The sequence below is a fragment of the Miniopterus natalensis genome, chromosome 2, assembly GCF_054644295.1.
Source record: "Miniopterus natalensis isolate mMinNat1 chromosome 2, mMinNat1.hap1, whole genome shotgun sequence".
NCBI lineage: Eukaryota > Metazoa > Chordata > Mammalia > Chiroptera > Miniopteridae > Miniopterus > Miniopterus natalensis.
In genome coordinates this window covers 21,803,001-21,826,796 of record NC_142082.1, presented here as the reverse complement: position 1 = coordinate 21,826,796, position 23,796 = coordinate 21,803,001, and the positions used below count along the sequence as shown (strand labels likewise).

Genomic DNA, 23,796 nt, shown 5'->3' with positions numbered 1-23,796 from the left:
TATGTTCATCTTTTAAAGGTTCTTTTCTCTCAACTTTAATATTTGAAGATTTATGTAAGTCTATTTTTTTTTTTTTTTACCTTTTCTTTGCTTATCCAATGTGCAGTAAAACCTATTCAGTGTATTAAATTTTAAATATATCTTTGCTCTAGAATTTAGAGTTGACATTTATATAACCTTTATATCTCTTCAGGATTTCCTAATTGCTTTCCTATTATGCTTAAATTTTCTTTTTGTTCTAGATCACCCTTTTAAAATCTGTTTTAAAGCCTTCCCCCCCCCCCCCCCCACTAATTACAAACTCATGGATTATTTCAGGGTCAGTTCTTTTTCTGATATTTCTCTTGATTATGAGCCACATTGACACATCTACTATTTTAAAATCATACGGGCCATCTTCATTGATAGTTTCTTAAGTCTGTGATTCTTGTCTCTGAAGGGTTTTCATTTTTATTCCATCAGATAATGAACTTTGCTGGAGTCACTTTCAAAACTACCTTCTTGTGTTCAGAAACACCCAAATGTCTTCTCAGTTAGTTTCTGCTAAGCTACTTGAGACCTCTTTCAAATATTCTCAGTTCAGATGTAAATAAAGAATTTAGACCTGAGTTAATAACACACATTCTTGGGCCTCACTCTGTGCCTCCTTCCTTTCCTGGATATGGCACCTCAATTTCTAAGAACTTGAAAACATGGTCAATAAGATTGAATTCTTTGTTGGAACTTTAGTTCCCTGTGTTGCTCTGCTTTGGGGAGTGCCTTCAGGTGAAAACCAATATAAATGTAAAGTAAATACCATGCTTTTCTTTCTAGTGTTGATTCCCTTCTCTTACTTTTTCCTGCCTGCCTTTGTAGTTGGATTTTAAAATTATTTTTCCAGAGTTTATATTTGTAATTGGTGAGAGAGTTAATCCAATGCAAGTTATTCTGCTACTACACTCAAATAATTTTGAAAAGAAAAATTTCTCTTGGATTCATTTTTGTTTGTGCAAAATTAAGTCAATAGAGTATGAAAAAACATGTTCTGCATGATTTTTACTTTGATTCTAATGACCAAGAATGTCATATTTAATTTATAACAGGAAAAAAATATGAAATTGTACTAGTTCTTTTTGAACCTGTGGGAAAATTTTTGGATAATTGAGCCAAATGCTCATCTAATAATCCTTTAAATCTATTTTAAAAACAAGGAGTCTTTGACACATATGCACAAATTAACTTTTGTTTTAAATATTTGAAAATATTACCTTTAACATGAGTTATTCTAATAGATATACATGTATTTTATCTTTTTTTTCAGAATTTTTGCTACTTCCAAGGGCATATTGAAGGATATTCAAATTCTATGGTGATCCTTAGCACATGTACTGGACTCAGGTTGTGATATATAATTTTATAACTACAAAATGGAGTATTATTTTAGAAATAATTTGAAAATATTAAAAATTATATTCAAGGATTCTAACATGAGCCATGCCTTATTGTGGAAAACTGTCTTTGGAAAAGCATAATATGGAAATTCTTGTGATGCCTCCTACCTTTATTCTGAATTAATATTTTTGATATATTTGGAGACAATGAAATATCAATAGCTACATAAATACCAATAGCATTGCTATTCAGTACCACTCAGTAAGTTTGTGGATACTTAGGCATTTTTTTCCTACTTTACCACCTAAAACTAAGACTGAATATTATCTACATACAATTAAACAAAAACTTGACTAAATGACATTTTATGTGCTTTAAAAAAAATGTGTTTTGAAATTCATAGGGGCTTGCTACAGTTTGAAAATGTAAGTTACGCAATTGAGCCCTTGGAACCTTCAATTGGTTTTGAACATGTGGTTTATCAAGTAAGTCCTAAGAAAACAGGTGCCTCTTTATATGCTGAGGAGGATACTGAGACAAGAGAAATATCTTATAAAATATACAGTATGCAGGTAGGTGATTGATTAACTATATGGCTATTACTATTCATCAGTATAAACAATGTATTTCTTCTGAAAAATTATTTATATTAATAAATATGATAGATAGATAGATAGATAGATAGATAGATAGATAGATAGATAGATAGATATAGATAGACAGATAGTTACATAGATAGATAAATGTGCTAGATGTACCAGAAACTTTATCACTTAATATTGTAAGCCTTAAAAATAGTCATTCAAATTTCCAGAACTACAAGCTGTTCATTTTTCACTGTTAGTGGCAGTTTTTCCCCTTATCATCTAGGCCTTTATTGTCTACAGATGTTCTCCTTTCTCCATATCCATTATGTGAAAATTTTGATATAATAAATACAAATGCCATTCACATAAATATTGAAGGTATTTGCTGAGGAGAAGCACTAGGGTCTTCTTCTAAGGCAGTTGCCTCAGGGGCAGCCATTACATTTTCCTCAGGATGCAGGGTCAATTTCTTAATGCAAGGATGGAGAAGCTGCTCCTACTGGCAAAGGAGACTCCAGAATTTAAGGGTTCAGTGACCACAGATTCATCAGAAACTTCCCATATGTCCCCATTCCAATTTTCAGGATCTAATTTTTTCACAATTAATACCCTCACTTTAACAGTAGACACCATGTGATGTTGAAAATTCAGTTCATGTTGTAATGAATCTACTCATAGAATGAGATTCTGGGTTTAGTTTCCAACCATCTCTGATCTGTAGTTATAGTAGGTAAAGGTTTATTTCAGGGCAGATGTTTTTCCAGAGAAACAGAACCAACAGGATATATATAAATATGTATGTGTGCATATATGTACACAAACATTAATGTATATCTGGACATTGTGACACAGTCGAGTTGACAGATAAAATTAACTATCTCACGAGGGCTACAAAATTTATTTCTATATTTCTTCCATAAGTTTTATTGTTTAATCTATTGAATTTGATGTGTGATTCAATTGAATTTTTGTAGGGAGTGATCTAAGATTCTAAATTTGTTATTCTTCATATGGATTTCTAATTTTCCCAACACCATTTGTTAAAGACTATTTTTTGTTCTATTGAATTTTCATGGCCTTTTTTATTTTTCTCAAAGATCAATTGACCATAAATGTTAGGGACTATTTCCACAATTGCAATTATATTCCATTGATCTTTAAGCTTATTCTTAAGCCAGAGCCACACCTTTTTTATTACTATACCTCTCAAGTAAGTTTTGGAATCAGTAAGTGTGAATTCTTCTTTTTTGATATTGTTCTGGCTATTCTTGTTGTTATGAAATTCTAAATGAATTTTAAAATTTATTTCAGTTTCCTAAAAATGCCACCTGGGATTGTATTGATTCTGTAGATTTACCTGGGGGATATTGCCATTGAACAATATTAACTCTTGCTATCTATGAACATTGAATAGCTTTTTTTTTTTTTAGATTTTCTTTAATATTTTTCTTCATTGTTTTGCATAGTTCAGTCTTCAAGTTGTCAAGCTTATTTTGTTAAATTTATTTTTACAAGTTTTATTATTTGAATACCAATTCCTTAGTATTTACTTGACCAAAGAAAACTTTACTGCAATTAAGTTATCTTCATATAATAGATATCTAAGCAATTTGTCTAATTATACGGCCACATTCTCTTACTACATAAAGTGGCTTTTGAGGTTGTTTGAAATATCACCTTTCAACAGACACATTTCATGGCATTCTTTTATGTAACTTTTTCTTAAATTTATTGGGCTAAAATAGACTGTATCTTTATCCCATAAAACTTTATTGTTCATTAAGTGAATGAATATATTATTAGCTAAATATAGCCAATCCCAATCTCAAAGAGAAAGTGAACCAGAATCCAGGGAATGTTAGACAACTAATACATGTTGATGAAAATGAAGAAATGGTTTTGAATTCTTCAATCTATTAATACATGGTTTGTCTCATTTAATTTAAATGTTTATGCTTACCTTCCAGTAAAGGAGTGTTATTTTCTTGTTTAGGGAGTTTAATGAACAGATGAAGCCCTATAAGCCAAACTATCATGAAATATTTTGTGCTTAATTTTGAATGGAAATGGTTAAAAAAAAAACAAGTTAGACCATAAGGGCATTTCATCTGCATTTTTTTAAAAAAAACAACAACCCTGAAATCTCCAAGGTGTGGGCCAAGAAATAGAATTTTAAAATGGATGAAAATGAGTGATCAATCACCCTTAAATTTGTCTTCCTGATCTTTCTCAACTTTAAAAAAAAAAAATTATGTGTTTTTATTGATTTCAGAAACAGAAAAAGAGGGAGAGAGATATAGAAACATCAATGATGAGTCATTGATCGGATGCCTCCTGCACGCCCCCTACTGGGGATGGAGCCCACAACCTGGGCATGTGCCCTGACCGGGAATCGAACCCTGACCTCCTGGTTCATGGGTCGACCCTCAACCACTGAGCATGCCAGCTGGGCTCAATTTTTCTTTTTTCTTTAAATTACTGTAACCGTCATTTTTCTGATCTCTACTAAATCTCATATTCCCTAATATTCAGATTAATGTATTAAGGAAAGTTATTTTGCTAAAATGGGAAAATTTTAAACTTCAATGTGAAAAATAAAACCTATGGACATTAAAATAAAATATAAAAAAAGCTCCCTCAGTTTCTGAAATGTCATCCTCCTTTTCTGCTTCTGGATATTTGTCCAGTATTTGCAGTTATGTTATTTTAGTAACAAGATATTTTGAGTTATCAATGCTATAGTCTTAAAGGATTCACAAAGTCTGCCTTACAAGTTTTCCTTAGGGCATTCCTCCTAGGTTATCTTCAGGTAAAAATAAGCATGAAAATAATCATTTTTTTGTCCTCGTTTTTTGGCAGAGCCTAAGTCACAAAAATGATCAGCCAGAGTTCAAATCCCACCGGGCCTCGCATTTTTGCCTCCCTTACCCACTGCACTCCAGGTAGATGACATCCTACCCAGGACCTATATTTTGAGATATCCATGGTGCAGTTTAAGAGAGTTACTCATTTTGATTCTCTGTTGCTCACCTTTGCCTGAGGTGATTCACACAAGGATTAACTTTATCCTTCAGGTGAAATATCACCCCTCTAAACTGACAGTTGGCTACTTACACTTTCAGGGTCATAGATAAAACCATACCACATAGTAATTAATGCATAATTGCATCATTAAGCTAATAAAAAAATTCCCACAATTTTTAATGAGTCAATGGAAGGGTTTTTTTGTGTGTGTGTGTTTTTTTTTTTTTTTTCAGAAAAACAAATATAAATTGCTCAAAACCAATGAAAATATACAGAATGGAAGGTAGAGGAAAGTTACTTTCTGAGTAAATTAAATGGTTGATCAGCTGCAAAAGAGGTGACAAGGGAAATATTCTGAAAATCATTCTTTGATACCTCATTTTGGTTATATTATGTGGTTCTATTTTTAAATATAAAGTTGGATTTTTCAGCAATGAACTCATGAAGTAGTGATAAACACTAATATATTTAAGCCATTATTTAATTTTCATGTGGATTTTTTTCAGCCAGCTGCAGATTTCCTTAAGTATATAGAAACACATATTGTAGTTGAAAAAAATTTGGTAAGTATATTCTGATTTATTTGCCTTACGTCAATTTATATCAGCAATTATTTTTTTCTTCAAATAATCTCTCTTCTTTTTCTGGGACTCCCATAATTCATACATTTTTTTTGCTTAATGGTATTTCACAAGTGTCTCTTTTTTTCTTTCTGGTCTTTAGACTCTATAATTTCAATTGTCCTCTCTGCAAGTTGGTTGATTCTTTGTCCTGCCTCTTCAAATCTGTTGAAAATTTCTAGTGAATTTTCAGCTCAATTATTGCATTTTAGAGCTCCAGAATTTATTTGTGTTTTTTTTTATAGTTTCTATATTTTTTGTTGACAATCTCATTTTGTTTATATGTAATTTTCCTGATTTCTCTTAGCCTGTGTTTTCCTTTAGTTCTTTGAGCATATTTTAGTTGTTTTAAAGACTTTGGTACATCTGCATTTCCTCAAGGATGGTTTCTCCCAATTTATCTTGTTCCTTTGGGACATACTTTTTTGTTTGTTTGTTTCTTTCTTTTTGTTTGCCTCATAATATAAATTAATGTTTGTGTTTCTTTGAAATGCATATCAAAATCTAATATAATTTGATAGTGTTTGGAGGGTGGGGCCTTTGAGAGTGGCTGGAGTCATTGATATGTAGCTCTTATGAAGGAGATTAAGACCCTTATAAAAGAGGCTCCAGATTCCCTCAAGATGGCCATTTATGAACCAGGAAAATAATTTTCATCAAACACTAAATGATATTTCCAGAACTGAGAGAGATAAATGTTTGTTGTTTAGGCACCTAGTCTATAATATTTTTGTTATAACATCTCAGGCTGACTAAGGAACCTTGTGATTTTTGTTGAAAATTCAGCATTGGAAAAAAACACTTCTTGCACATTTTGCAGATTGGCTCTGTGCCAGGGCAGTCCTTCAGTGATTAGTTGGGCTTGCTCTCAAGTTAGATGTCAGCTGAGGTGGATCTAAAAATTTTTTGCATACAAGTGAGATCAAACACTTTGAAGTTCTTACTCTTAAATCTCTCAAACCATCTTGTCCTTTCACAATGAAGGTTCTATGACTCCTAGTTGACATTGAAATTTTGATAGTGATTACATCAAATCTGTAGTTTGTTTTGTGTAGTATAAACATTTTAACAATATTAACCCCTGAGCATTGAATATATTTGCATTCATTTGTGTGTGTTTTTCAGTTCTTTCATCAATATCTTATAGTTTTCAGTATACAGATCCTTTACCTCCGTGATTACGTTTATTCCTGGGTATTTCATTCTTTTTGATGTCATTGTAAATGGGATTTTCTTCTTAATTTTTCTTTCTGACAGTTTGCTATTAATATATGAAAATGAAACCTATTTTTGTATATTCATTTTTTTATCCTGCAACTTTACTATCTTTGTTTACTAGTTCTAACACTTTTGTGGTGATGAGTTTGGGGCTTTCTATATGTAACATGGCACCTGCAAATAGTGACAGTTTCACTTCTTCCTTTCTCATTTGAATGTGTTTTAACTATTTTTCTTGCCTAATTTCTCTGGCTAAGATTTCAATTTGTGCTATGTAAAAGTGGTGAGACTAGGCATCCTTGTATTGTCACTGATTGAAAGGGAAACGTTTTCAGCTTTTCACCATTGATTATGATCTTGGCTGTAGGCCTGTCATCTAGGGTCTTTATTATGTTGAAGCATGTTCTTTCTATACATATTTTATTTGAGAGTTATTATTATGAAAAGATGTTGAATTCTGTAAAATGCTCTTTATATATCAATTGAGATGATTATATGATTTTTTTCTTCATTTTGTAATGTATCACATTAACTGGTTTCTGAATGTTGAACCATTTTTGCATCCATGGTATAAATCCTACTTCCTCATGGTATATGATCCTTTTAAATGTGCTGTTGATCTCAGTAAGCTAACATTTTATTGAGAATTTTTAAATCTACGTTCATCAGAGATATTGACCTGTAATCCTTTTTTGTAGTGCCCTTGTCTGATTTTGGTGTCAGGGTAATGCTGGCCATGTAAAATAGCTTTGGGAATGTCTCTCCTCTTCTATTTTTGGAATTTTGTAGTGTTCTTTTTTATATATCCTATTTCTCACACTGAATATCATATTATTTCTATAATGTTTTATATTTAAAAACTAATAATTAGTAGCTTAAACATTTCAAAGCCACTATATTAAAATTTAAACAAAACAACAATCATTAAATATTAAATATATTTAGATCTAAAATGTGTGATTATCTTTTTCAGTATAATCATATGGGTTCTGATACAGCTGTTGTCACTCAGAAAATTTTCCAGTTAATTGCATTGACTAATGCTGTAAGTGTTGTCTTTTAGAACTTTTGCATTTGCTTGTGTTACTTAAAAAATTCCTGTCGTTTCTTTTATGACACTGCCTGAATACACTTCTTGTGTAAGTAGAGAAAATTATACAACCATTTTAAGTTTCAGTTTTCTAGCTGTTTAATAGAAATAATATCAGTTATTGCATATACTTAATTAGGTTATTGTAAAGATTAAAGATAGCACTTGACTTGGGGCATGCTTAAGGACAGACTTTTCAAATGTTAATTATAACTTGTTTCATTAGTAGTATGTATTATTTATAAGATTCAGAACAAACTTACAGTTCAGTTGTTTAATATTTGTCATCAGGATAGTGTTTATTTTCACATTTAATTTCCAAATCTATTTAGACCATGATATTTGAATATATTTTCTTTATGTGTTCTATTTTAGATTTTTACGCCATTTAGTATTACGATAATTCTATCTTCATTGGAGCTTTGGATAGATGAAAATAAAATTTCAGTAATTGGAGATGTTGATGAATTATTACACAGATTTTTAAAATGGAAAAGATCTTATCTCGTTTTGCGTCCACATGATATGGCATTTTTACTTGTGTAAGCATATCTTGGCATTACTAAATCTTATACAAAGAAAGCATACCCATATTTAACCTACTTTTTGACAGTTGACAATACTTTAGGGAAAAAAAATCTTGTGCCATTTTTCTTACATACATCATGTGAATATTTTTCACAACGTGGGTTTTATAGAATTATTGATATCACGCTGTTTGTATTTAAAATTTACTCCTTTGATCTTGCCTTCTTACCTTATAGTATAATAACCCTAGCTACACATAAAATACTAATAATATCTATCTGAAGAAATGTTCCTGACTTCTATGAATATAGTAATTTGGGCTTCTTCTTACGCTTTATTTCCATAAAACAAAAATAACAAGGAAATGGAAACACTGTTGTATATTTAAACATTTCTAACATACCACATTCACATTATGTTTCCTTTTAAAAAGCAGAAGAATCTCTATTTAATACCCTTTTTTTTAATCAATGTCCAGAACCTACATATATTATTAAATTAAATTACATAGTGTCTCCCAAAAAATGTATACACACATTAACATCTGATAACTCAATTTTGAAAATGAAATGCATTTTGTTTTATTTTTATTAAATATGTTTTTAATGATTTTATAAAGAGAGGAAAGGAGGGGGAGAGAGAGATAGAAACATCGATGAGAAAGAGACATCTATTGGCTGCCTTCTGCACGCTCCCTACTGGGGGCAGAGCCCAGATCCTGGGCATGTGCCCTGACTGGGAATCAAACCAGGGATCTCTTGGTTCATGGGCCAGTGCTCAACCATTGAGCCATATGGGCTAGGCTGAAATGTATTTTAATAAAAACTGTCTTTATACTTATTCAAAGTGTGTGTATACATTTTTGGGGACACCCTATATATTTAAAAATAATCTTTTTTGTTATTTTCTGCCCCTCAAATATGCTACAACTTTGCATAACTTTGGGAAGCTAATTCTATCTTTTTAAAAAATATATCTTTATTGATTTCAGAGAGAGGAAGGGGGGAGAGAGAGAGAGAGAGAGACATCAATGATGAGAGTCACTGATCAGCTGCCTCCTGCACACCCCATGCTAGGGATGGAGCCCACAACCTGGGCATGTGCCTTGACTGAGAACTGAACCATGGTCTCCAGGGTCATAGGTTTACGCTCAACTGCTGGTTGAGCTAATTCTATCTTTTTAAAAGGAAACTTCAGTCCATAAGGCGACTCTTCCTATTTATCAACTGCATTGCCTTATTTTCTTAATTTTAAGAAATTTTATTTCATTTTCTAATTTTGATCACTTAGGAATATTTTATTATTTAATGAATGCTACATAAAACAAAATCTTCTATTTTTAAAAAATCCATATGATTATACACTTTATAATATTTGTTTTAAAATCTATTTTATTGTTTCCAAAAGAAGCAGACACATTTAGTTACTTCCTATGCTTTGTTACTTTAATGTTACATGGAAATGCCTATGAATATATTATATAAATATTTTTAAAAATTGGTAAATTTAATATTAATTGTGTTTAGTTTAATTTGTGATTATGTTTTTTTAAAACTTAAGTTACAGAGAAATCTCAGATTACGTTGGTGCATCCTTTCAAGGAAAGATGTGCGATAGACAATATGGAGGAAGTATTGTTCTGGTTGGTATAATCTACTTGGCTAAAATATATAAATAGAATGCTGTTTAGATCATATATAATTAAATATTTTTAAATTATTTCTAGGTATATTAATATTTGCATAATGAATATATTAATATTTTTCCCTGTTGCTGAGAGAAATGTTTGAACTATAGAAAGTCTTCATTGAACTTAATACACATAAAATTTTTGCCATTTCATCTCATGAGTTCAAAATATCCTTTTAAGAAAGTTAATGTAGTGATCTATTTAAGCTTATAAGATGCTCATAAATTTTCATGTGCCCAGTATTTAACCATTAATTGATTTTAACTTCAAGCTTAGATTTTCATCATTTTCTTAATTATGTAGCTAACATAATTATGAACCAGATTAAAATAAACTTTGGAAACTATAAATTGCCTTAAAATTCTTTGTAGGGCACAGGTGAAAAATAACAGTCAAATGCCCTAATTGGCATTATTTATCTTAGTAGGAAATCTAGGTGTATTTAAAATTGTATATTTTTGCTCCTCTTTCATAATGCTGTGGTTATTCTGACATGTAGAACTTGCTTGTTTATTTTGTGTGTGTTTGTACAATGTCTGCTGGAATTTGAGGGAGGCAATGCAGAATACTCTTATTTCAGTGAACAAATGAAGCTAAGTGAAGATGTGATAGGATGAATCAATCAGCTTTAAAATTTACATATGACAGTTTTGAAAATGTGACTTATGTCTATGGGCAAGCCATTACCTAGTCCCAAAAGGTGGATTTACCCAGCTTTTGGCTGATTTCCCCAGTCACATGCAACACTAACAAACTGTAAGATTCTCATGTGGATCAGGGCCTTCATCGATTAACAAAATCAGAGCAGAACCCATTCTCCCTAAAGGAAGGTTAGCTCCCAAGAAGAAAAAAAAATGCCCTCACTTACTGGAAAGTATGTGGCTCATGGGCAGAAGGCAGTGGTCTCTACAGAGAGAGGAGGAATCAGAGAAGATTTTTCTACTATTCTTTTTTTTTTTTCAATATATCTATTGATTTCAGAGAGAAGAAGGGAGAGGAGAGAGAGAGACAGAAACATCAGTGATGAGAGTCATTGATCGGCTGCCTCCTGCACCCCCGACTGGGGGTCGAGCCCGCAAACTGGGCATGTGCCCTGACCAGGAATCAAACTGCGATCTCCTGGATCCTAGCTTGATGCTCAGCCGCTGAGCCACGCCTGGCCAGGCTCAACTATTTTTTCTTATTCTCCACATTTTTTTCATTGGGATAATCATTGCCAGATCTTTCGTTGGAAAAATCAGCAGAGCCGATATTCACTGGAGTGAAATATTGAAGCAAACAGTTGAAGCTCTGCCTTCTCAGGTTAAACACTCACCACTCTCCCTACCTAACCCCCTAGTGGTGCCCCTGGTATTAAAATAGGGCATCTTATTTCTAAGCCTCTTTTTGGACTCTTTTGTTATCATTGGTGTTTTTTTTCTGTACTTCAGCCAACAACACATTGTCTTAATAACTACAGTTTTATGTTAAACCATCAAAAATGGTAGTGTAAACCCTACCACTACTACTACTTCAGACTGATTTAGGTATTCTAAGTTTTCTGCATTTCCATTTTAAAATTAGCTTGTCAATTTCAAGGAAAACTTCTTGGATTCTGATTAATTTTGCACTGAATCTTTATATCAATTTGAGGGACATTGACATCTTAACAATCCTAGTCCTCCTAACAATGAAATGGATCAATATGTGTGGTATAGTGACATAATGTAAGCAATAAAAACACACAAAAAACTACTGCGATATACTCAACGTTGATAGATCTAAAAAACTCTATATTGAGCAAAATAAACCAGGAACAAAAGAATATTTATTTTATTATGCCATTTTAACATGTAGGTAAAGATATACCATTTTGTTAAAAGTCATAATAGAAGTTACAAGTTGTTGGGAGGCAATGCCTGAAAACTTGCTGGAGAGAACTTCCTGGGTGATAAAAATATCCTATATTTTGTACAGTATAATAGTTATGAAGATATGTGTCACACACACACTTCACAAATATGTGTGTATATATGTATGTACAGATCATATTATAAGTAAATTATGTATAAGAATGTGTATATATGTGTAAATAAATATTCTATACATACATATATGTATATACATATAAAACTGCATCAAAGCACTTAAGATTTGTGCACTCCATGTGATACAAAATTATTTAAAAGGCATAAAAATATCACACAAATAATGTTATTAGTAATTTCAAACAGCAATAATAAAAACAAAATATTTTAATTTCAACTATTAAAAATAAGAATTATCATATTGTTTTCTCTTTATAAGTTTCACACCCATATATAATGCCACAGAGATTTTAACCCTAAAGAGTAAGAAAAAGAAACAAATATTTCACCAAAGGAAATTTGATGCATCAATAGTATAAAGCAACAAAATGTTCTTCAGGTAGATATGGATTTTAAGTGATTTATTATTTAGAATGAAACAAAATTTACTAGCATTATATATTAAACCTGAGCTCATATATAGCAAACTAAGATGCATAAAACAAATATCATACATGGATAATTAACTTATCAGACCAAAAATTGAGATAGTTTGAACAGTATTAAAAAACTTTATCTAAAATGCATATGTAGTATCTTGATTTCTAATACTAGAGACTAGAAGTTTTTACAAAGCAAACATGACAGACATATTTATAGAAAATAATCACATGTACAACAAAGGAATACTAGTGATTGGCATATAAGAGGCCTTAATAAATGGCAGCTACTGTATTATTTGACAGCTATTGTCCTAAGTAGATTCTCCAAAAGGAACTTGTCTACTTACTTATAAACTTTTATACAAAATTCTTAAAAATTCCAATGCTAAATATAATTTTAGTTTTTCCATTAGTTTATGCTCAAAACAAAAGTAATCATAACACTATCCTGTAGGAAATTCTCAAGCTCCAGTTTATGCCTTTCTCAAGTTTTTGGTACCAGTCTTTTATGGACTAGATTGTGTACTCCTAAAATTCATTTATTGAACCCTAACACCCAATGTGACTATATATTGGAGATTGGGCCTTTAGGGAGATAATTATGATTAAAGGAGGTTATAAGAGTGGGCCTCTAATCCAGTAGAAATGGGGTCCTTACAAAAGAGGAAAAGACACCAGAGATATCTGTGTGCATACACTCAAGAAGGCTATGTGAGGACACTCTGAAAAGACAGCCTTCTACAACCTAGGAAGAGAGATCTTACCAGAAAGCAGCCCTTTGGGAAACTTGATCTCACACTTCTAATCTCCAGAACTGTGAGAAAATAAATTTCTGTTATTTAAACCACCCCAGCCTGTGGTATTTTGCAATGACAGCCCTCCCTCTCTGAGTAATAGGAGCCCAGTGTGAGATTGCCACAAAGTGAGTGCGAAGGAATGTGATGTCCAGTACAAACCATATCTTTGGCCCTATCTCACAATGAAAGGAGAGGCCAGAATCGATGCACTAGTAAGAAGACAGAGAAAAAAGGAACGCTTGCACATGGGAGTGCAGGGGATGGCTTCTACACGAATGACTAAAGTGGAACTTTTCGGATGTTGTTATTTCCATCTTACGGAGCTATAAAAGATAGCAAGGACCAGGAGCAATAGAGAAAGAGAAACAGTTATATAGCTACATTGATTGAATAGCTGCCAGGCCTTTTTACTACTTCCTGAAAACAAACAAAAAAATCTCAAATAACTACAATAATAATATACTATCCTACTCTGTATTATATTACTATTTATAATAATCTTACTATTTACACTATTGAAATTTAGCAGAATCCTTCATTTTCTTTTCCACAGAATCAAATCTCCCTCTTCCTCCCTTCCCCTTCCACTCTCCTCCACCCTCTTCCCTCTCTCCTCTCCTCTCCTCCTCTCCTCCTATCTTCCTCCTCTTCGATCTTCTTTTCTTCTCTCTCCCTCTCTCTGATAATGGATGGTGCACTCAACCAGTAGTAATTTGATAAAAGGACCATTTATCAATGCGCATGCAAGATATAGTGTAGGGACTTTGCAGTACCTCAGGGCAAGTCATAAAGATATTTAATTTGTCACCCAAGCTTGAAGGAAAGGACAGAGTCATTCTATTAAGGTCACAGACAGAATGTAGAAACCTCTACTCAGGGGTTCAGACAGTCATAGGCACCCTGATAACGATGGTAATAAATACCTTGCTCTTTTCTCACCCTCTCCTCCCCATTAGACCAAAGCAAAGCAGAGGGCAAAGGAACCTCTTGATAGAATCCTTTGGTGTCATCCTGGACTAGAAAGCAGGGTGGAAAATGATAGAAAGTTGATTTAGAGAAGCAAACATAATATACCAAAATGTATTCCTGGAAAACTATCTTGAAGTATACTCACAAAAATGTCATTAGATATATTTGAAGACCTAGTGGATTTTTCTTAAACTTCATATGTTTTAGTACAGTCAAAATGTGCTATACAAGCATCTTACATTTACAAAGAGAGAATGATAAGAGCATTTTGGTTTTGAAAATTGTTTACACAACCGTAGAAAGTTGGCATTCTCATTATCAGTCGTTATTCCCACAATATAAATTAATTCAATGGACTAATTTATGATTTTTTAAAAGTATGAAATATTTATGTAAAATATCATCTCTAAATAATCAAATTATAAATGAGCACAACCTATTAATAATTTGACACTGTGTATATGTGTGTGTCTTTACATTTTTGTTAGTACAAATATGACTATAATTATTATATACTTATGTTATTGGGGCAATTCTTATCCTGTTTTGATATCACCAAATGAATCATACATTTACATTTTGGTAATATTTCAGATTTCATTATTCATATTTTTCATATTGATGACGGTACCCATAACAAATTAGGCCAACGTGGATGGCACTTCTGTGGAAGCCTCTATTCCATTTTGTCATGTGACTATTTTTAATAATTACATTATTCTCCCAGCAAATGAATTATGTCCTAAAATATTAGTGTGCACATGTTTTTTGTGTTTTTTTTTCAGCACCCCAAAGCCATAAGTCTGGAATCACTTTCAGTTGTTGTATCTCAATTACTGAGCCTTAATATGGGAATAGCTTATGATGACATTGACAAATGCCAGTGCTCAGGAGCTGTCTGTATAATGAACCCAGAAGCAATGTAAGATGCTTTACTTTTATGTTTTACACATATAGTTTATATGAAAATAAGTTTGGTGTATTTAAAGTCTAAGCTGTTAAAATAATTAAAACTGGTCAAATATAAGCTGTGACCAATGATCTCCTGATCAAAATATATAATCCAAGTCCCAAATATCTATCTCAATATTTCCTAATCTAATGTCACACTTGCTTTGTCATATGTGATCTAACACTACATTTATCACTATTTTTACTTACATGATTTTATAATTTAAGGCCTGAGAAGGTAAGCCAAATACTGGCTTGTGATCATTGTACAAGAATGATTGATTAGTATGGTCTTATCTGCAGAAATCTCCTTCATTCTGCCCTGGGTCAGCCTGAGGTCTTGGCATCTATTAATTTCCTAGATGCTGTTATTCAGCTTTTTCTTTGTTATTACAAGAGGCATTTTTCACTACCCTTATCATGCCGTAAAACCTAGTGAATTTGCCCTAGCCTGTTTTGCTCAGTGGTTAGAGTGTCAGCTCACCGCCTAAAGGGTCTCAAGTTCAATTACAGTCAAGGACATATGCCTCGGTTGCAGATTTGATCCCTGGCCCTGGTCGGGGCACGTGCAGGAGGCAACCAATCAATGTGTCTCTCTCACATTGATGTTTCTTTCTCTCTCTTTCTTCCACTCTCTCAGAAAAGCAATGGGGAAAAAATACAAACAAAAAACATATCCTCAGGTGAGGGTTAAAAACAACAACAACAACAACAAAAAAAAAAACTATGAATTTGCTGTTACCATCATTATTCTTAGTGTGTAATATGACATTTTATAAAATTAGGACCAAACAGTCAGGGATTAGGGAACCCATTATCCAGTCAGTTGCTGGAGCCAGCCTCTTATCTTTCTGAGGGACACTTTTGGAGACATTTTCTGCTTTTCAGATGTCTTAGAAAATCAAGCCTAATTATTTACAGCAGCAAACTTGATAGCTTCCCTCACTCCTGCTTCCACAATCATTTCTTCAAACTACTTGCATTCAAAGTTTTATTTCAGGCTCTGATTTGGGAAGAACCCATATAAAAATAGTTATCCCAGAAGTGAAATGATTGTTGCACTGGGTTGGTAAGTGATCTGATTGCAATAAGGACACCTTTGGCAGGAGATGATGTACAGACAGGGCACTGCAGCAGGTGCTGGGTTTGATGCAAGATGCTTTGTTCTTTGGTACTTATGACCATTAAGATACAATAAAACTAAAGATATTCCTGGTAGATTAGGCTTCATGTGGAATCTCTGACAAGTATCAAAGGTTTGTAGTGCAGACTCCTAGAGTACTGTTTCAGCTCCTGCTGGGATACTGGACCCTTGTAGAGTTGAGCATGCATCTGGGAAACACTAAGTTACTGTGTTACTGAAGTTGAATATTTTCATCATAATTTGTGTATTTTCAGATCCACAGAATTATAAGATCAAACAGGCATATTAATCTACCTGATGACCAAAATGGTCTATTTGGGAACAAGCTAAAAATGATCCAGGTAGTGCAAGTAAATAACACAGACAGGAATCTCAAATCCCCATGGCACTTACATCTATTATACCGATATTTCTCAGTCACTTCTCACCAATGGCCAAATGCGGGTTCCCTAAATCTGGCTTCAAGAGAAAGAAAAACCTGCCTTGTTTAAAGAAAAGGTCTTCTTAATATATTAGTTGGAATAAAAAATTAAATATGTAGCATTTCACACTGTAATTTCACAGTGATTTCTGCATAATGGCTTCCATTTCTAAAATAATGTCATAACTCATGATGGAAGTTTTAACTACAAAATTAAATTAGCCAAGTTTATAGTCACTAAGAGAATAAAGGGTCACATAAAAGCATGGCTGTCAACGTTATTTCCTAGAACTTTAAATATATAGCTTCATTTTAAATTAGTTATCTAACATTTATATCCGCCTACTCCTAATTTTACAAAAAGCTAAAAAATGTAGGCATTTATGCAAGGAAGTTATGTATTGAACTGAAAATAAGAGGTTCTATTATCAAGATAAAATGACATGTAAGCAAAGATCAGACTCACGAATGTCAGAGGCATGGAGGAGGGCAGGTGCGTGGAGGGGGAGAGAGTAACCAAAGAACTTATATGCATATACGCACAACCCAAGGACACAAAAAATGGGGAGAGGGACTGGAGAGGGAGAAGGGATGGGGTGGAATGGGTCATTGGGGATAAAAAGGGACATCTGTAATATTTTAAACAAAAATAAAAATAAATAAAAAGAAAAAAAGAAAAAAAATGAGAGAATGGGAAATGGGAATATCCAGAAAATCTGTGCAAATATTCAAACTGCAAATAAATTCTCCAATTGGATATAATTATGATTGATATTTTCTTCTTAATGAAAACATTAATAATTCATTACCAGAAAATGTATCCCCTATGGACCAGTTCATACATAACAAACATACCTTGCATTGCCTGGTTCTTAGTAATATTTAAGTTGTATTGTTTTCTCTCCTTTTGGTTTTTCATATTTAGAAGTTATCTGAATTGTTGGCAATGTAATAATAAATCCACTAATTATGGTTAATATAACTGAAGGGTATGTTCAACCAGGATGTGACAACAACAGCAAAAAATATCAAAACTGGTAGTTTGTTCAAATCTCCCTAATTTATAGCCCTCATAGGAATAACATTTTCCTGTAATAATCTGAATGACTAGGGTTTGAGTCTATGGCTTTAAAAAAAAAAATCAATAACTTCATATTAGCTGTATCTGTCATCAAATTACAGACCTTCATGATTACAGTTTTTTAAAAAATATTTTGTACTGACTTTAGAGAGAGAGGAAGGGAAAGGGAGAGAGAGAAAGAGACAGAAATATCGATGAGAGAGAGACATCTATTGGCTGTCTCCTGCGCACCCCTTATTGGGGATCATGGAGCCCCCAACCTGCTCATGTGCCCTGACCGGGAATGGAACTGGTTATCTCTTGGTTCATGGGTCAACCAGTAGCACTGGCTAGGCATAACCTTTTTCCTTGTTAATACTATTCAGAATAATAAAAATTATAGTGAAACAGCAACCAAAAAGTCTACTATTTAACAGTTTTAACCATGCATGCATTTCATTTTCTTTTAAATCATTGTTGAGTTCTTAGCTTTCTGCTAGTGAACAAAATCATCGAAAATGCCTTTTCCCTAGAGCTAAAAAACTAGTAGGAAAAGATAGTCAATAAATAATTCAATAATTAACATTCCAGTTTTTGATAAATATTTTTAAGAAAAATCAATGTCACTAAGGGAATAAAGAGCAGTAAGGGGGTAGTGTGCTAGATGTGTGCTTAAAAAAGTTATCTCTGTGTAAACACTAAGTAAATAATTGGGTATTGGACTCTGGAGTTTAGGTGATAAGTTTGAATTAGGAAAACAAATATCTGAGTTGTTAGGTATTGGCGTTATTTAAAATCTAGAACTCAAAAAGATTACCTGTGAGTAAGTATGAAGAAGTGGAAAACCTCGATCTCCTTTGTCAATACAAGGATATTACAATATTTAGAAGTCATGAAAGGAACAGGAACAAAAATGAAACAGATGAACTTAGAAGCTGCAAAAGAAAACAGTGTCACAGATAACTGTAATAGAAGATCCAACAACATTTTATTTATTTCTACTAAAAATATTTAATTTTTTTCAGTTGACACTAACAAAATTGAGCATTTTGTCTGCTATCGAATGTTGTTAAGTAGCCTTATTCCCAGATTAGGCAGTTTATGGATTCAATGCTTACATAAAAATTTGAAGTTTAATGTATTTTTTAGTCATTCCAGTGGTGTGAAGTTCTTTAGTAACTGCAGCATGGAAGATTTTGCACGTTTTATTTCAAAGCCAAAATCCCATTGTCTTCAAAATCATCCACCTTTAGATCCATCATACAAAGCTGCAGTTTGTGGTAATAAAATAGTGGAAGAAGGAGAAGCATGTGACTGTGGGACTCCAGAGGTCAGTACTACTTTGAAACAATGCATACTAGAATTGCATCAAAAATCATTTTTATAGTGTTACACTGTTATTTTTAATAATTTATTAAACTTAGTTTTCTACAAAAACCTTAAGAAAGCATATAGGGATTTTAATAAAATAATGAGTGCACTTATATATTGATGTACAGATTTAGTGGTTTGTAGATTATCTGTATAAGTGATTTTCTAGGTCATTAATACTATAGTTGAGTTGACCTAGGTTTAAACTGCCCCTCTTGTGTATTTTCCTCGTATTTATTCTTAACCTAAAATCCTCTTTCATTCAGAAAGATATAAAGGCTTTACAATTGAGTAAGAAAACATAGGAGGCACATTTCTAGTTTTGGGTATTTTAATCTGGGAAAATCTTTAAGTCAAAAAGGTCATACATAATCCATAAAAGCTGGTTTTCTTACCCACAGAAACATTACAAAAAGCTGCTTATAACTTATTGAAATTTTTGGCCCAATCAACCCTTTTTAAAATCCTTGGGAATTTTAAAAATTTGTGTGTGTGTGTGTGTGTGCATGTGTATGTGCGTGTGTGAATATATCATCTCACCAACTTTCTCCTTTCTTATATGTTGCTTTTATTAAGCCTAATAATATAACTTAAAAGAAATAGAATCACTTGGCATAGATGAATGACAGCATAAACACAAGTCATCATGAAATATGGATGAGTGATGTAAAAGTGATGATTTCAGTCATGTTAAGAAACATTTTCTAGTTCTTCATCTTTAGAGAATTAAAAGTAAAATAAACTTTGAATATCTCATAAAAGTTACTGACTTATTAAAATACAGTAGATTGATAAAGGATGAGTAAGAACTAGTCACTCTAATGAAATTGTTAAATTGTAACTTTCATTTCATGTCTTGTATTTAACTATCTCTGTCTACAAGAGCCAGGGAGCTCCTGGAGGCTGGCTTTGATGGCCTCCAAGATTTCAGAAAATTCTACTACCAATATAGTCAAACCCCCTCTAGGGATATAAAAAACTCACAGTATTAGTTACACACATTGTAGGTAACTGATAAATATCTATTAAATGCATGAATAAATAAGTGATTTAAATTTTTTGTTGACCAACATGTATGCTAAGCATCTGTCTATAGTATATATAATATATATTATATGAGGTTGACATCATTAAAACATGTATCCATTGTAAATAAAAGTTGGAAGATATTTAAAAGCATTTGGTTTGCCTTTCAGGAGTGTGCTGAAATGCCAAGTTCATGCTGTGACGCTGCCTCATGTACAATAAAACCTGGTAACAATTGTGACATGGGACTATGCTGTGAGAATTGTAAGGTAAGAGTCTTTTTAAATTTCTATATTACTTATATAAGTAAAGTTTTCATTCTTTATGACATCTATATGTTTATATTCTGCTTCATTCAATATCATGTACCTTACACCATCAGTTTGTATCAAAAGGAGAGGAATGCAGGGCTGCCTATGATGAATGTGACCTAGCTGAATATTGCAATGGATCATCTGACTCATGTCCAGAGGACCTGTATGTTCACAATGGTATGCCATGTGACCAAAATCAATTTCTCTGCTTGAATGGACATTGTATAAGTGAGAGAAAACAATGTACGGATACATTTGGTCAAGGTATTTATTATAATTTGATTTACTGTATATGCATTTTTCTGGAAACTGAAAAAAAATAGATGTTGATACATAGTTGTGATTTTTTAAAATAATGTAATTCTTATTAAATTTATTATGGTGAAACTGGTCAATATCGTACAGGTTTCAGGTGTGGGTTTCTATGTTACAAGATCTGTATATTGCACTGTGTGCCCTACCACCCAAAGTCAAATCTTCTCCCTTCACCATATATTAGGACCCCCTTCACTCCCCACCCCTTTCTCTCTGGCAACCACCACACTGCTGTTTGTGTCCATGAGTTTCAATTTTATATCCCACATATGAGTGAAATTATGTGGTTCTTAGCTTTTTCTGACTGACTTATTTCACCTAGCTTAATATTCTCAAGGTCCATCCATGTTGTTATGAATGGCAGTCTCTCATCCTTCCTTATGGCTGAGTAGTATTCCACTGTGTGCATGTCCCACACCTTCTTTATCCAGTCCTCTATCACAGGACATTTTGGTTGTTTCCATGTCTGGCCACCATGAATAATGCTGCAATAAACATAGAGTGCATATATCTTTGCAATACATGTTTTTGAGTTTTTTGGGTATATACCCAGGACAGGGATTGCTGGGTCCTATGGTAGCTCTATTCTTAATTTTCTGAGGAATCACCAGACTGCCTTCCATAGTGGTTGTACCAGTTTACATTCCTACCAGGTATGAATGAGGGTTCCCTTTTCTCCGCAACCTCTTCAACTGTTGTTATTGCCTGTCTTGTTGATCATAGCCACTCTAACAGGTGTGAGGTGGTATCTTATTGTAGTTTTGATTTGCATTTTTCCAACTGCTAGTGTGGTTGAACACCTTTTCATATATCTACTGGCTGTTTATATGTCTTTTTGGGAGAGGTGTCTGTTCAAGTTCTCTGCCCACTTTTTGATTGGATTGTTTGGTGTTGAGTTTTAAGTGTTCTTTATAAACTTTGGAAATTAAACCTTTGTCGGAGCTACTGCTTGCAAATATCATCTCCCATTGGTTGGCTGCCTCTTGGTTTTGTTGTCAGTTTCTTTTGCTGTGCAGAAGCCTTTTAGTTTGATATAGTCCCATTCACTTATTTCTGCCTTTACTTCCTTTGCCTTTGGTGTCAAGTTCATAAAATGTTCTCTATGACCCAGTCCCATAAGTTTTGTACCTATGTTTTCTTCTATGTAACTTATTGTCTCAGGTCTTCTTTTTAGGTCTTTGATCCATTTTGAATTAATTTTTGTACATGGGAACAAACTGTAATCCAGTTTCGTTCTTTTGCATGTGGCTTTCCAGTTTTTCCAGCTCTCTTTATTGACAAAACTATCTTTACTTCATTGTGTGTTTCTGATTTCTTTGATGAAAATTATCTGGTCATATACATGTGGTTTCATGTCTGGGCTCTCTATTCTGTTTCACTGATCTGTGTGTGTTTCTCTGCCAATACCATGCTGTTTTGATTTTCATAGATCTGTAGTGTAATTTGAAGTCAGGTAGTGTGATACCTCCAGGTTTGTTCTTTTCTCTCAGGATTGCTTTGGCCATTCAGGGTCTTTTGTGGTTCCATACAAATCTGATGGTTTCTTGTTCTTTAGAAAATGACATTGATATTTTGATGGGGATTGTAATTAAATCTGTATATTGCTTTGGTTAGTATGGCCATTTTAACTATGTTGATTCTTCCAATCCATGAACACAAGATATTTTTCTATTTTGTTGTGTCTTTTTCAATGTCTTTTAATAATGCTTTGTAATTTTTGGTATGTAGGTCTTTCACATTCTTTGTTAAGTTTATTCCTAGATATTTCATTCTTTTGGTTGCAATTGCAAAAGGAATTGTCTTTTTCATTTCTTTTTCTGAAATTTTGTTAGTATACAGGAAGGCAATGGATTTTTGTACATTGATTTTTGTATTCTGCAACTTTACTGTATTTGTTTATTATTTCTAATAATTTCTTGGTGGTATCTTTAGAGTTTTCTATATACAGAATCAAATCATCTGCAAAAACTGACAGTTTTACTTCTTCCTTTCCTATTTGGATGCCTTTACTGCTTTCTCTTGTCTTATTGCTCTGGCTAGAATTTCCAGAACTATATTGAATAAGAGTGGTGATATTGGACATCTTTGTCTTGTTCCTGATCTTAGAAGAAAAACTTTCAGTTTTTCTACATTGAGAGTGATATTAGCTGAGTCTTTATCATATATATCCTTTATTATGGTGAGGTACTTTCTATTCCTATTTTATTGGGTGTTTTAATCATAAATGGAAGTTGTATCTTATCAAGTGATTTTTCTGCATCTATTGATAAGGTCATATGACTTTTATCTTTCCTTTTGTTAATGCGGTGTATTGCATTGATTGATTTGTGTATTTGAACCATTCTTGTGCCCCTGGAATGAACTCCACTTGATCATGATGTATTATTTTTTTGATATATTGTTGTATTTGATTTGCAAGTATTTTGGTTAGGATTTTTGCATCTGTATTCATCAAAGATATCGGTCTGTAGTTTTCTTTTTTTTGTTACCATTGCCAGATTTGTATATCAGGGTTATATTGGCCTCATAAAATGTATTAGTAAGTATTGCCTCTTCTTCAATTTTTTGGAAGAGTTTGAGAAGGACAGGTTTTAAATCTTGTTTGAATGTTTGGTAGAATTCACTGGTGAAGCCATCTAGTCCTGGATGTTTATTTTCTGGGAGATTTTTAATGATTGTTTCAATTTCCTCCCTATTGATTGGTCTATTTAGATTTTCCAATTAGTTGTGATTTAATCTATGAAGGTTATATATTTCTAGAAACTTATCCATTTCTTCTGGGTTATTGGATTTGGTGGCATGTAGTCTTTCATAATATTCTAGTACGATCCTTTGTATATCTGTGATGTCT

General features: G+C 32.8%; 1 protein-coding gene across 1 annotated transcript in view; it reads left to right on the top strand.

Moving 5' to 3' along the window:
- LOC107523939 (disintegrin and metalloproteinase domain-containing protein 2) overlaps window positions 1–23,796 on the top strand; it is a 102,093-nt gene that overhangs the window by 33,110 nt on the left and 45,187 nt on the right. The window contains exons 3-12 of the mRNA XM_016195638.2: window positions 1,301–1,377; window positions 1,775–1,943; window positions 5,489–5,545; window positions 7,794–7,865; window positions 8,286–8,452; window positions 9,999–10,080; window positions 15,129–15,265; window positions 19,069–19,249; window positions 20,487–20,585; window positions 20,699–20,894. Of these exons, the coding sequence (XP_016051124.2) occupies window positions 1,301–1,377; window positions 1,775–1,943; window positions 5,489–5,545; window positions 7,794–7,865; window positions 8,286–8,452; window positions 9,999–10,080; window positions 15,129–15,265; window positions 19,069–19,249; window positions 20,487–20,585; window positions 20,699–20,894 (1,237 nt within the window). The remainder of the gene's footprint in view (window positions 1–1,300; window positions 1,378–1,774; window positions 1,944–5,488; window positions 5,546–7,793; window positions 7,866–8,285; window positions 8,453–9,998; window positions 10,081–15,128; window positions 15,266–19,068; window positions 19,250–20,486; window positions 20,586–20,698; window positions 20,895–23,796) is intronic.